A 12603-nucleotide genomic window follows, 5' to 3' on the forward strand; every position below is an offset into this window, starting at 1 on the left:
TTAGCAAGGTGAGTGCTCAGTGAGGGCTGGCTGGCTCATGGCGGTTCCTAAGGCCAGGAGAGAAAAGTGTCTTTGGGCCGTCTCTCAGCAGATCACACAGTTCCCTTTATCTGGTATTTACTGTGGTACAGAGACCTCAGAGAATTTTCTACCTCCCCTGCCCTCTCCAGGGCCAGGTAGCATGTAGGAGTGAGGAGGAGCAGGCATAGGGAGGCTCCTGACACAGCTCATTGGCCTCATTTGCCTGTTCTAACCTGGGGTTTCACAGCAAGGCCCACAATAACTTTTCTACACTGTTCCAGCATCTTCTCAGGGCTGCCTAATTGGATCCTGCATTCTGTCTGGCGTTTAAGCCACATTTCCAGAGTGACTGTGCAATGCCCCCTTCCCACGCACCCTATACGTTGGCTGCCACGTAGCTCCAGGGCCTTTGCGTCACTTCCAGTCACCTTGTTCCCAGCACGTCTTTACCTGGCCTGTTCACACTGAGCCTGCAGGATGCTGCGGCTGGTCTGTGTGATTCCACGATTCACAATTTCTTCCCTAACAAGGATGTCCTTTTAAAAATGGCAATAAAACATATTTGATTCAGAAGCCAGGAGAAAACTAATAAAAATGCTTTATTGAAATTCACCTCTGTGAAGGATTTATCTCCTGTCCCCTTTCAACCAGCACAGCTACCATTTAACAACGTTTTCTGCTTTTTTCTTATTCTTGTCCCTCCCACGCCCATTTCCTTTCCCTACTCCAGCAAAGGCTTATCTTTCAACAGTGGAAAAGCCACCAATTAAACAGTACTCCAAAGCTTATCAAAATATTCAGTCAGTAAAATTATCTTCTAATTAAGCCTAACTGTAAGCCAGAACCTTTTAACCCCAGGAAATGTAAAGTTACCCGGCAAGTGAAATCTGTAAATTGCTTGTTCTGACCTTTCGGCTGCAGTTTCTGTTTTTATTTGATTCCCCAAATAATTTCCTCCTTGTTCTTTAACTCCTTGATTGTCCCTGAGGCATCTTCTTCTTCTATTTGCTTAAGTCTCAAAGAAAATATACTCCTGGCTTTGTTGAGAAAGATAATTGAATAAACTCAGGTGAGTGGGATGTGACCCCAGCTTGATGGTATATATATTTCATGCCTTCACTTCTAGATATGCTTTTTGTAAAATTAAGCCTGTTCTCCCTGATTCCTGGTGGCTCATTGTTGTTGGTTCTGTATTTCGGGTGTATACAGTGGTAACACCCAGACGGATTATTCTGGAGGCGAGTTATTCAAACACTAGCTGGGGGATTCTGCAGTATGTCGAGCTGGACAGAGACGTTGTGCTTTCTTATCTCAACGATTTTACTTCTAACTCTCCTATCCCTCGGGTCTTCCCCACCCCTCCGCCCTCCCACTGCCCAGGGACCCTCACGTCGTCTTGCAGCACCCAGGATAGCGCCGCAAAAGTCACCTCCCACCCCCACCTGCGTGGGGGCCGACATCAAGGGAACAGGCAATGATGTCTTAGGGATAAGTGCAAGTTAGGTAGACTTTTTGCCCAGATGTGATATTATAGATGATGCTTTGGTTTTTAACTGCCATGAGTTTCTTGAAGGAGTAATGCCATGGTTCAGGCACAACTGAGTTAATGAGACTTACATAGGCCTGGTTGTGACCGATCATTGTTTTTCACATGAAATACTTTCAAAGTTCTGAAAACTAAATTAAAAATTAATTTTAGAATGTGACAACCTTTTCATAAATGGGGTATTGCCTTTATATAGTGGTAGTCATGGTAGATATTATTTATAGTTTTTCCTATCTGTCAGGCAGTATGCACCACACGCAGGCACAGACACAGATATAAACACAAATATAGAAAAATTGCTTAATTTTTACATGAATGCTGTGAGAAAATAACTATTTTGTCCCTTTTACGTTTGTGAACACTGAGGCTCTGAGTTTAAATAACTTGCTGATGCCTGTAAGTTAGCAGTGAGCGTGTTTGGCGTGACTCTTCTGTAATCCACTACTGACCTTGCATGAACTAGGCGAGGCCCATGCTGCATGATTTGACCTCTAATTACGCTTGAGAAGTTTCCACGACACCCCCGCAGAGTAAAGAGGAAATCACAGTGTCACCTGGGCCTCCAATGTCTGGGCCCAGCAATTGTGTACACTTTCTCTTGGTGCCACACATGTATCGCAGGCTGGATTTCTTTTCTGTCCTTGAGCTTATGGGATCAGCGTGACATCTGTGCTCATCTCCACAGGAGGCTCTGGCCCTCCAGCTGGTCAGTGCCCTGGGGTAGAGGGGAGAGAGGGGACCACTCCCAGGACCTGGGCGTGGCAGTGATCTTCTGCTGTGAGCCTCACAATCAGCTGCTCTCGGCAATCCCATCCTTTCACGGCTTTGTCTCAGAGCTCGAAAAGCCTTGTTTTGTTCATGGAAACAGAGAGTAGGATGGTGGTTGCCAGGGGCTGGAGGGTGGGGATGAGTGGGGAGATGTTGGTCAAAGGCTACAAATTTCCAGTTATAAAACAAATAAGTTCTGGGATCTGATGTACAGAGGGTGACTATAGTTAACAATACTGTATTGCATATTTGCAACTTACTAAGAGAGTAGATCTTTAGTGTTCTCACCAAAAAAGAAAAAAAAAGGTAACTGACAGGTGATTGATGTGCTAGTAAATGTGATAATGTGTGGTAATCATTTCACAATGTATACGTATGTTGAATCGTCACATTGTACACGTTATATATACACAATTTTATTTGTCAATTATACCTCAGTAAAAAGTAAAAATTTAAAAAGCGAAAAATAAACAGCCCAGTTTTGGAAGTCTTTTCTGATGAGAGACAGCTTCTGTCTAATCCACGATGAAATATTGTGGGTCTCTTTAAGACTCTTTCAAATACAATTATCCTTTACGAGCTAAGTTGAAACTAAAAATCTATCAATGTAGATGACAATGTATTATTTATGAAGCATTAGCAATAGAGCATTTTAGCAAATGTTTAACAAATAATCAACAGTGTTAATTTTCTTGTGATTTCAGCATATTCTTGATATTACTTAATATGTATTTCTCTCTCTTTTTGATTACAGCTTGGGTTGACGATAGCCATTCGCTATAGCCACAGGTAAAGTTCATTTTTTTTTTTCTTTTATAGCTTTTGGTCAGCTGGAATCTACAGGTCTTTTGAGCTTAATTTTGCTGGCTGCTCTACCCATGGTGTCAGTGTCACAGCAATTAGATGAGATTGTTCTAGTGGCTTGATTGGCGAGAGTTAAGCACTATCTGGAGGAATAAGATTTTTATGTAAAGTGGTGGCAGGTAGCTCATTTGTTTTAAAACAAGAAATGTAATGCTCTAGGGCCAGCCCCATTGGCCTAGTGGCTAGGTTCTGCCTCAGCAGCTTGGGTTCAGTTCCAGGGTGCTGACCTACATCACTCGTCTATCAGTGGCCATGCTGTGATGGCGATTCACATACAAAATAGATTAAGATTGGCAGCAGATGTTAGCTCAGAGCATATCTTCCTCAGAAGAAAAAAAAAAATATATGTATATATATATGTATAATGCTCTAGAGCAGGGACACAGAAGTGATTTCTGGGTAATGTACTCTGGCTAAGGGTGAGAACGGAAAACAAGGTGGTCCTGCATGAGCGGCAGGGCCAGGCCAACAGAGGGCCAGGTGAGCCCTGCCCCCTCTATGCGGGGCCTCCACCTCCTGTCTTAGATGCACCTGAGAATGACTAAAAGCCCCTGTTTTTGCCTTGCCTCATGATTTCTGCCTTTGTTTCAATTGCATCATATTTATGAAAAATGTTTGTTTCTTGTACTGGTATCAAACCTGCCCCTTTGCATGCATCAAAATGTACTAAAGTGTTGAATTAATTAAAGTAAGTTCCAGCCCCAGTGGAGGGGTGCTAAGCAGTATGCTCCTGTCCTCACACAAACTGTGTGCACAGCCTCCCCAAAGTGCCACCCGCTGGTGACGGGCTTCAGCTCACCTTCCTGGGGTACAACGGATGGCTCTGGACACCTGGCCAGCTCTCCACAAACAAGTCATGGTTACCTGATTTCAAAATGAGTGTGCCTTCTAAAAATGCTTGTAACAAGTTATCTGCAGGCTTACAGTGAAATGTGAATTGGGCAATAAAGTGGGCGGTCACCAAGACTTGGAAAGCTGCTGGGGAGCTGGGGAGGTTAGAGCGGGAGGTGGCCAGGAGAGGATGGACCCGGGGCAGTAGAAGTGAGTGTGTGGGAAGAAAGGTGTTCCTGTGGGGCATTTCTGGGTACCCTTGGAGGAAAGCTGCTCCCGAGAAGCCCTTGATGGCTTTTACGTTTTGGAGTCATAAGTGTGCCTGGTGCTTGCACATGGCGAGGCATAGTGGCCTGCAGAGCACGCTCTTCCCTTGTGCTGAGAGGCACGTGGGCTCCGCACATAGGAAGTGTGGTGTGGACTGTGGGCCCTGGACTCCGTGCTGGCTGGATGCTGGGGTGTGTGTGTGTGTGTGTATGTATGGCAGGCGGCTTGGAAATGCTCTCCCTGGAACTTGCAAGAGCCTCTTCTGGAGTGTCCTAAATGTGATCTGCTCTTCTGCTCTAGAATGGGGGGTGTGTGTGTATGAGAGAGAGAGAGACAGAGCGAGAGATTTTACCATTTCCTTTCTTTTCCTTCGGTGGGATTTCCCTCCTCTGTGAGTCTTGTGCCTCAGAAAAACTGCTGCCTGTCCCTCTGTGAGCTGAAGGTGCCTCTTCCCCGGGACAGCCGAGCTCCTGCTCTCCTTCGGGGAACAGACTGTGCTCTCTCCCACGATGGGGAGGGCTCCTCTGCTGTGGCACGTTCTAACGTGGGCAGACACTCAGAGTTTGTACAGAGCTTGAGAAGAAAGCTCTCTTTTTAACGCTTCGTCAGGCTGAGGGACTTCCGCCCACCCGTGGACCTTCTCGAATCATGGAGTCAGGTGAGAGTGGAGCGGGATAGATGGAAGGGGTCCTGGCTGGATGGGCCTTTGCCCTGCGCTTGACTGTGGCCCAGGCCTGTGTCTGTGCAGAGAGTCCTGCTCCCCCACCGTGCCCGGGGTGGGTGCTGGCACCGTTCTGTATTGTCACCGACACCACCCCAGGTTGGTGGAGAGTCTCCTCTGGGCTGCACACGTTCTTCGCTGGGGAAGGAAAAATGTACTCTTACCCTTGACTGGGCGGCGATTCAGATCCGCGTCCCCATGGGGTGGGGGGCAGCGGGGGTGCTCTGGAGGGAAGCGCTTTGCTCGGAGTGTAGAGCACTTTTCCTCTGGTTCCCCGCTCCCCAGAGCAGACCAGCCTCGCTGAGGAAATGTGGTGGGTAGACATGGTTACGACGCTGAGTCGAAAGGTGGGCCCCTGAGCTGAGAACAGGAGCTCCATTGTGATGAAGGCTGTTGGGGGCAGTTAACAAAACTTGATTCTAGAGAGGGTAGAGGTTTGGAATTGCTCATCCTGTGGTCACATTTATGGAAACTGCCCCAGTTCCCATGGCCACCTAATGTCACTGAGCTCCCATTTATCGTGCTCGCGCATGGGTCAAGGATTTGAAAAGGGCAGCGAAGATGGCTTGTCTCTGCCTCCCAGTCTGGGGCCTGAGCTGGAAGACGGAAGGGCTGGGGACAGAGTCACGTGGAGGCTCATTCACTCGTGTGTCTGGTGGATGATGCTGGCTGATGGCTGGGGGCCTCTGGTCCTCTCTGTGTGGATCTCCACATGGGCTAGTTTGGGCTTCCTCACAGCATGGTGCTCGCCTTTCTCTGAGTGAGTGTCCCGGAAAGAGAGAGCTGGTGGAGGCTGTCTCCTTTCTGTGACCCAGCCTGGGAAGTCACAGAGCATCCCTTCCACCTTGCTCTACGGGTTGGAGCAGTCCCAAGCCCCTGCTTGCATTCACAGGGAGGGAGCAGAAACCTCACCTCTCAGCAGGAGCATCGGTCAGAGTGTTACAAGAGCGTGTCAGGTGGGAGATCTTCACGTGGTCATCTTTGGAGAATGCAATCTGCCAAAGAACCCGACTGAATGTTTGAGTACTACTTATTTAGAGCACTTGTGAAAAGAAATTTAAGAGGCTGTCTGTGCTACAAGGCACTTACTAGTTGGAGATGTACAATAGGGATGTGCGAAGAATACTTAAGGATAGCCACAAGTCCTAGAGGAGGAGGTAAACCAATCAAAGGAGGCTTCTTAGAGGAAGCAAATCTGAAACCATTCTCCTTCTGCTAAAGTGGGAGAGTGAGAGGCAGGCCCAGCTGGCACAGGCAGATGCCCCTGGCAGGCTGATAATGCTGGTCCCTGAGAAGACATAGTCTTTAAGTTACTGTTGGACATTTATCTGGAGGAGACGCAGAGTGTGGAGGGATGGGCTGGATCCTGGCTGCCTCAGCCTACCTTCTGTAGCCCTGGTACTTCAGCCTCAACCCGAAACTTAGAACCCACTCCTCAGAACAAAGGGCCTGCGCAGAGCTGGACAGAATGCTGGCGGAAGTTCAGCCGCTGTCTGTCCTACACGAGATCTCTCTTCAGAGGCCGGGCCCCACCTCAGCAGCATGGCAGTATGCCCCTGCACTCCTCCCGGCCAGGCCACCTTCTGGGCTCTCATGGGAGATGTCCTGGCGAACGTGGCTGCCCCTGTGCTGTGTTTCCAGGGGTGTTTGCCTCCAGGCTGTCCTGTCCTCTGTTCTGGCTCTGGGGTGTCAAGTTCAGAGCAGGGAGTCATGGATATTTACATAAATGCAGCGAAAAACAGACAAAACTCGAAATAAGTCACCACGGAAAGTAATGAGATTGAGGAGGAGGAAAGAGAAGAGATCTACAGAGACTCTCTTGCAAGCTCCAAGGTCCTTCACCATCTACCTCGGGGTCTGGGGACCCCGGAGCCAGTGGTGGCCCAGTGAGGGCAGTATTCACAAAAGGCTGCCGGCAGCAGCTGTGTGTCCCCGCACAGGAGTCTGAAGACTTTAGGAGCAGAGAGAAGGATTAGACAGTGATTGCGGTAACTCAGTGATGATGTGTAGATGTTCTTGGCTTGGCTGGGCCTGTACCAAAGTGTAAATGTCCCATTTACAGAAGCCAAGATGAGGAGAGTTACTGAGGAGCATTTGGCCTGTCGGGTACCAACATCTTAAAGACAGTGGAAATGGAGAGGGTGTTGTCAGAGGTTGTGTTTTTCAAAAATTGTTTCTGAAATACAAGGAATTCTTATTTAAAAATTCCAGGAAGTGCAACAGCATCTGTCAATTTGTGGTGGGGAGAAACCATCTTTGGGGAAATCCCAAGTCTGCAGGAATTGATGACATTTAGGGTGTCACCGAAGAGCCATTTGTAGATCAGGCTGGCACCACCTGCCCCTCATCTCGTGTTCTTTGTCTTGTCTTTGGGGTCAGCAGGCACAGGAGGAATCGGCCTTTCCTCTCAGAGGTCCCCAGGTCACTGTGTTGCCTCCTGCTGCCTGGCCCTGTTACTCACCTCTGTCCTCACAGAGGAGGAGGAAGATAAAAGGTGTGAGTTTCTGGTTGTGTCCCATCTTTAAAGATCCTGCTAGCCTATTTAGACTAGCTGAAACTTCCATCCTGTTGTGGATTACATTTTTTTTGGTAAAATATACCTAATGTACAATTTACCATTTTAACCCTTAAAAAGTATACTGTTCAGTGATGTTAAGTACACTCACATGGTCGTGCAACTATCACCCCACCCATCTCCAGAACTTTAGCATCCTCCCAAACTGTCACTCTGTTCCCATTGAACACTAACACCCCACCCCTCCCCCAGGCCCGGTAGCTCCCATTCTACTTTTTGTCTCTGAATTTGGCTATTCTAGGAACCTCATTTGAGTGAATACATACAGGATCTGTCCTTTTGTGTCTGGCTTATTTCACTTAGCATGAAGTCCTCAAGGTTCATCCATGTTGTGGCATGTGTCAGAATTTCCTTCTTTTTAAGGCTGAATAATATTCCACTGCATACATATATATATATATATATCACCTTTTGTTTATCCATTCATTTGTCAATGGACACTTTTGTCTATTGCTAACAATGCTGGCTACGAACATGCGTATATGAATATCTTGTTGAAACTTTGCTTTCAATTCTTTTGGGTATATACAGAAGTGGAATTGCTGAGTCATATGGTAATTCTATTTTTAGGTTTTTGAGGAACAGCCATATGGTTTTCCTGTCGATTACTTTTTTAAAAGGCGTTTGATCTTATGTCTGTGTAGTTCTGGGTCACTTCAGAGGCTCAGGTTGATATTGAGAAGGGATTTCCAATTCTCCTGTCACGTGTCCTCGTAACCCAGATGCCAGGATCGAGGGCTTCCTGGGTCCCCTTTGTGTGGGTGGGGATGCTTTTGGAAGCAAAGTTTGGGACTTTAGGTTCTAATCATCAGGTCTGTCTCCAAAATTCTGACAGGAGGGCCAGGGCCAGGAGAGATGGCGGAGAAAACCAGCCGACCCCCTCCCGTAGCAGATGGGGGTGGGATGAAGGGAAAGGAGGCGGCAAACGTGGTTCTGAGATGGCGGGGTTGGGAGGATGGGCTCACCTATGAGGAGGAACAGATTGGAGGACTTAAAGGACATGAGTGTGGCAGGAAGGAAAGAAGTCGCCGAAATCCTATAACCTTGGCGAGCAGGCGGCACTCTCAGAGCAGCCCGGAGCAAGAGGGGCCCACGTGTGGCAAAAAAGAGGCTCAAGGCCAGAAGGATGCCTGGGGTTGTTTTCAGGCGTATGCGTCAGTGCTTCCACTATCAGATCTCCTTTGTTAAATTCACATGTTCAGGGTTAAGAACACCCTCCCCCCTCCACTAACACAGACACGCCACAACCACTCCCACCCCTGCCCCGAGACAGGGCGCTTCACCCTCCAACTCCTGCCAGACCAGTTACTCCAGACCTGTCTGTTTGGGATATGAGTGTGTGTGTATGTGTGTGTGAGAGAGACATCGTGTGCGGTAAGATGCTGAAGGGTCGGGAAGCGGAGAATGACATCATCACATTCTGATGGTATAGATGTACCCAGCAAGGGAGAGCATCTGCTGTAACCGACGGTGCCTTTAACAACAGGTCCTGCACACATTTTGCTTATTATTTTGGCATTTGAATTTATTTTTGTAAAGTCAAGTCATTTTCACAGAGTGGAAAATTGTCTCTTGATATTCATTCTCCACTGTTTGGCTTGAGGTTTTCGGTGGAATCCACACAGTGGTGACAGCTGGGTAACCCCCAGAAGTGCCCTTTGCAGATAACAGCTCTCGGGGCCCCACCACCCACACAGTGGGGAAATTGTTCCCCACTGTGTGGGTGTTTTGTTTTTTCTTTTTCTACAAGATTGAAAGAGAGTTGAGATGGTCTTCCTGCCTGTCACACTGCAGCAGCCCGAAGAAGTCTACTCCCTCCTGGTGGGAAGCCCTGGGCCAAGAGGAACTGGGCCCAGAGTGATCATCTTGCCCTTGAGCTCTCGCTTCTCTGGGACAATGGAGAGGCCACGTGAACAACGGTGTGGAATTTTTGCATGTGACCCCTATGCCCGCATCTCCAAGAAAAGTTCCTGAAAGCAGAGTGAGAGAGCAGCAACCTCATCCCCAAGAGAATTATTTTGTTTTTTGTTTTTTGTTTTTACTGATTGTCTTTCTTTAATAAATGAGGAAGGGAGCAAATTTTCCACTTGGCACTGTTATGGCTAAATGGAAGTCTACAGAGGTTTAAGTTTTAGATGAAGCCTAAAGGTGTCTCTTTTCCACAACAGCCTTCTTCCCATAGGTTCCTCGTAGACCCTAAGAAAGGCCAGGTTTGGTACCCCGTTCAGGCCTGTGCCCTAAACCTAATATTGGAGTTATGGGTACCAAGCCCCTGGGGGCTGGTGAGGAGAAGGGAGAATTGGGGAACCTGCATGTGATCGGTCTAAAAGAAGTGGGCAGGGTGGCAGTTTGACTGTCCCTGAGTTGGACTGTGGTGGGCATGACCTTACACTGGGAATGTAGCCCCTCTGATTAAGCGTTCACTCCGAGGCTGCCTCTGGCTATTTGTTTTGAGTGAGCCGGAGGGCCCAGCAAGAAGGGGAGGGGTCCTGTGCTTTGGGTTCTGATTTAGATTACAAGCAGAGTTTGAAGTTTATAGATGAATCAGAGCGCTTACTGAAGGGACCGGCATCGATGAACAAATGAAACTGTCATCTTGGAATACAAAGGAAAGAAAGGACAAGAAACAGGGCCGTTGGACTTTGATGTCAAGTGTTGGCCAATACTTAGCGACTCCCAATGGGAGCTGGTTTGATCTTGTGGAGACAGCTGGGGGAGACCGTTCTTTTCCAGATTTTGTGAAAATAAACAAAGATGCCTTTCTGCCCTTTTTTCCCCTTCCAGGCGATAGCTGTCTCTGTCACTGGGGCTCTCTGGCTGACTGTTCCATCTGTCTCTTTTTCGGCCTTCACAGTGAGCTTCTTACCAGATTTATATACAAGGTTGCCAAGAAAATGTATTCAACCCCAATGGTCTCATCTTAGAAGCAAAGCCATCTTTTGGGAGGTTGCATGTTTAAGATAACCTTAACACAAAATATTGCCCCGAAGAGCAGAATATGAATATTTGCAGGTGTCTGAGTTATAGGCTCTTACTTAGTGAGGTCCTTGAGGGTCACAGTTCTGTTGTCATCGTCTTCTGGCAAAGCTCAGCCTGGCGCTGATGTGCTGGCAAGTGGTAGATGTTTTTAGGGTCCAGAGGAGTAAGGAGGGGGTGGATGTACCTTCCTGTGCCTCTCCTGTCTCCGTTTAATTCCTCGTCTGGTGTCCAGTTGGTGGCGTCGTCCTCTAGGGGGCATCTGGTCTAGGCTCTGGCCATGTTCCCAGTCAAACCTGCTCATCTCATTTGTTGCCACACCCACAGGATGGTCTCCCCGGGATTCTTTTGACTCCCACCAGGGGGATCTTTCTCAAACACAGACCTGATCATGTCTCTCCACTCAGAAGCATCCATGGGCTTCCATGCCTAGAGAACAGAATTCTGACCCTTAGCGTGAGATTCCAGACATTATCCCAAACCCCCGTCTCCTTGAACTTTGCAGCCCTGAGCTTCCTGCCTCCTCCATCCTTTGCTCTTGCTATTTCCTTTGAAGAGTTAACTTCGCTCCTGTCTTCTGCATTAGTGAACTCCCACTCACCCCCAAAGGCCTCTAAGATGTCACCTCATTTTCAAAGATTTTCTGAGAACCATGCTCCTTTCTGTTGTTAGGTCTCAAGGCTGCTTCTCAGGCCAGACCCCAACTGTATGTCTTTTCCTTTCTGTCTCAGGCAGCTGGTTGGGGAGGCAGACTGCATTCCTGTCTCCCCCACGTGCCCCTCCACATCAGAACATGCAAACTCCACAGCCCGGCCCTGAGAACCAAGGCCATTTGGCAAAGCCATTCTATGTGCGTGGGGCGGGGAAAAAACTGTTAGTCTTTCTTTTATAATATCTCCCTGACAAAGGACCCTTCCATTCCTTTCAAAAGGATAAGGCACTCAACTCAAATTGATCTAGAGATTCAACACAACTCAAATTAAAATGTAGAAACAAAAACATTTTGTGAAGAAAATGACAAGCTAGTTAAAAAGTTTATATGTAAGGGAAAAGGTCTATCATAACCAAAGCAATTTTGAAAAAGGGCAGAGTGGGTGGGGCCGGCCCTGTGGCCGAGTGGTTAAGTTTGCGTGCTCCGCTGCAGGCGGCCCAGTGTTTCGTTGGTTCGAATCCTGGGCGCGGACATGGCACTGCTCATCAAACCACGCTGAGGCAGCGTCCCACATGCCACAACTAGAAGGACCCACAACGAAGAATATACAACTATGTACTGGGGGGCTTTGGGGAGAAAAAGGAAAAAAATAAAATCTTTAAAAAAAAAAAGGGCAGAGTGGGAAGACTTACACTACTCAACTCCAGGACTTATTATAAAAGCTGTAGGAATCAAGACAAGGTGGTGTTGGTGCGAGGACAGATACGTCGGTCAACGGAGCAGAGTAAAGAATCTAGAAGTAGACCCACACGTAAATGATCAATTGATTTTCAACAACAGTGCCAACGTAATTCAATGGAGAAAGGATAATCTTTTCAGTAAAGGGTACTGGAACAATTGGACATCATTAAAAAAAACAAAACCTAAAACCTTCAGTCCATACCTAGAACATGTACAACAGTGAACAAAGATGGGTCATGCATCTAAAGTAAATCCTAAAACTGAAAACTTTTCAGAAGAAAATGCAGCAGAAAACTTCTGTAACCTTGGGCCAGGCAAAGATTGCTTCAGATACAAAGAGCATAAACAATAAAAGAAAAAGTTGGTCAAATGGATTTTATCAAAATTAAAAACACCTGCTCTTTAAAAACCACAGCTAAGAAACTAAGAGACAAGCTGTAAGCCAAGAGAAAATGTTTTCAAAACACATATCTGATAAAGGGCTTGCATCCAGAATATGTGTAGGACTCTCACAACCCTTTAACAAAAAAGCAACTTAATAAATGGGCAAAAATTCTTGAACTGATGCTTAACCAAAGAAGAGATACAGGTGGCAAATAAGCACATAAAGAGATGTCTGACATCCTTTGTCGTTAAGGAGA

At 47.2% G+C, this 12603-nt stretch overlaps 1 protein-coding gene across 15 annotated transcripts in view; it reads left to right on the forward strand.

Annotated features, from left to right (window-relative positions):
* Positions 1-12603, forward strand: part of ACOXL (acyl-CoA oxidase like) — a 360313-nt gene that overhangs the window by 103367 nt on the left and 244343 nt on the right. For all 15 annotated transcript variants that reach the window (XR_011525900.1, XR_011525904.1, XR_011525903.1 and 12 more), the window contains one exon: positions 3090-3124. Coding sequence is in view for 10 of the 15 variants with exons in the window: in XM_070572146.1 (XP_070428247.1) it covers positions 3090-3124 (35 nt within the window). In the remaining 5 variants the exon portion in view is untranslated. The remainder of the gene's footprint in view (positions 1-3089; positions 3125-12603) is intronic.

This window comes from Equus przewalskii, chromosome 14 (genome assembly GCF_037783145.1).
Source record: "Equus przewalskii isolate Varuska chromosome 14, EquPr2, whole genome shotgun sequence".
Classification (NCBI taxonomy): domain Eukaryota; kingdom Metazoa; phylum Chordata; class Mammalia; order Perissodactyla; family Equidae; genus Equus; species Equus przewalskii.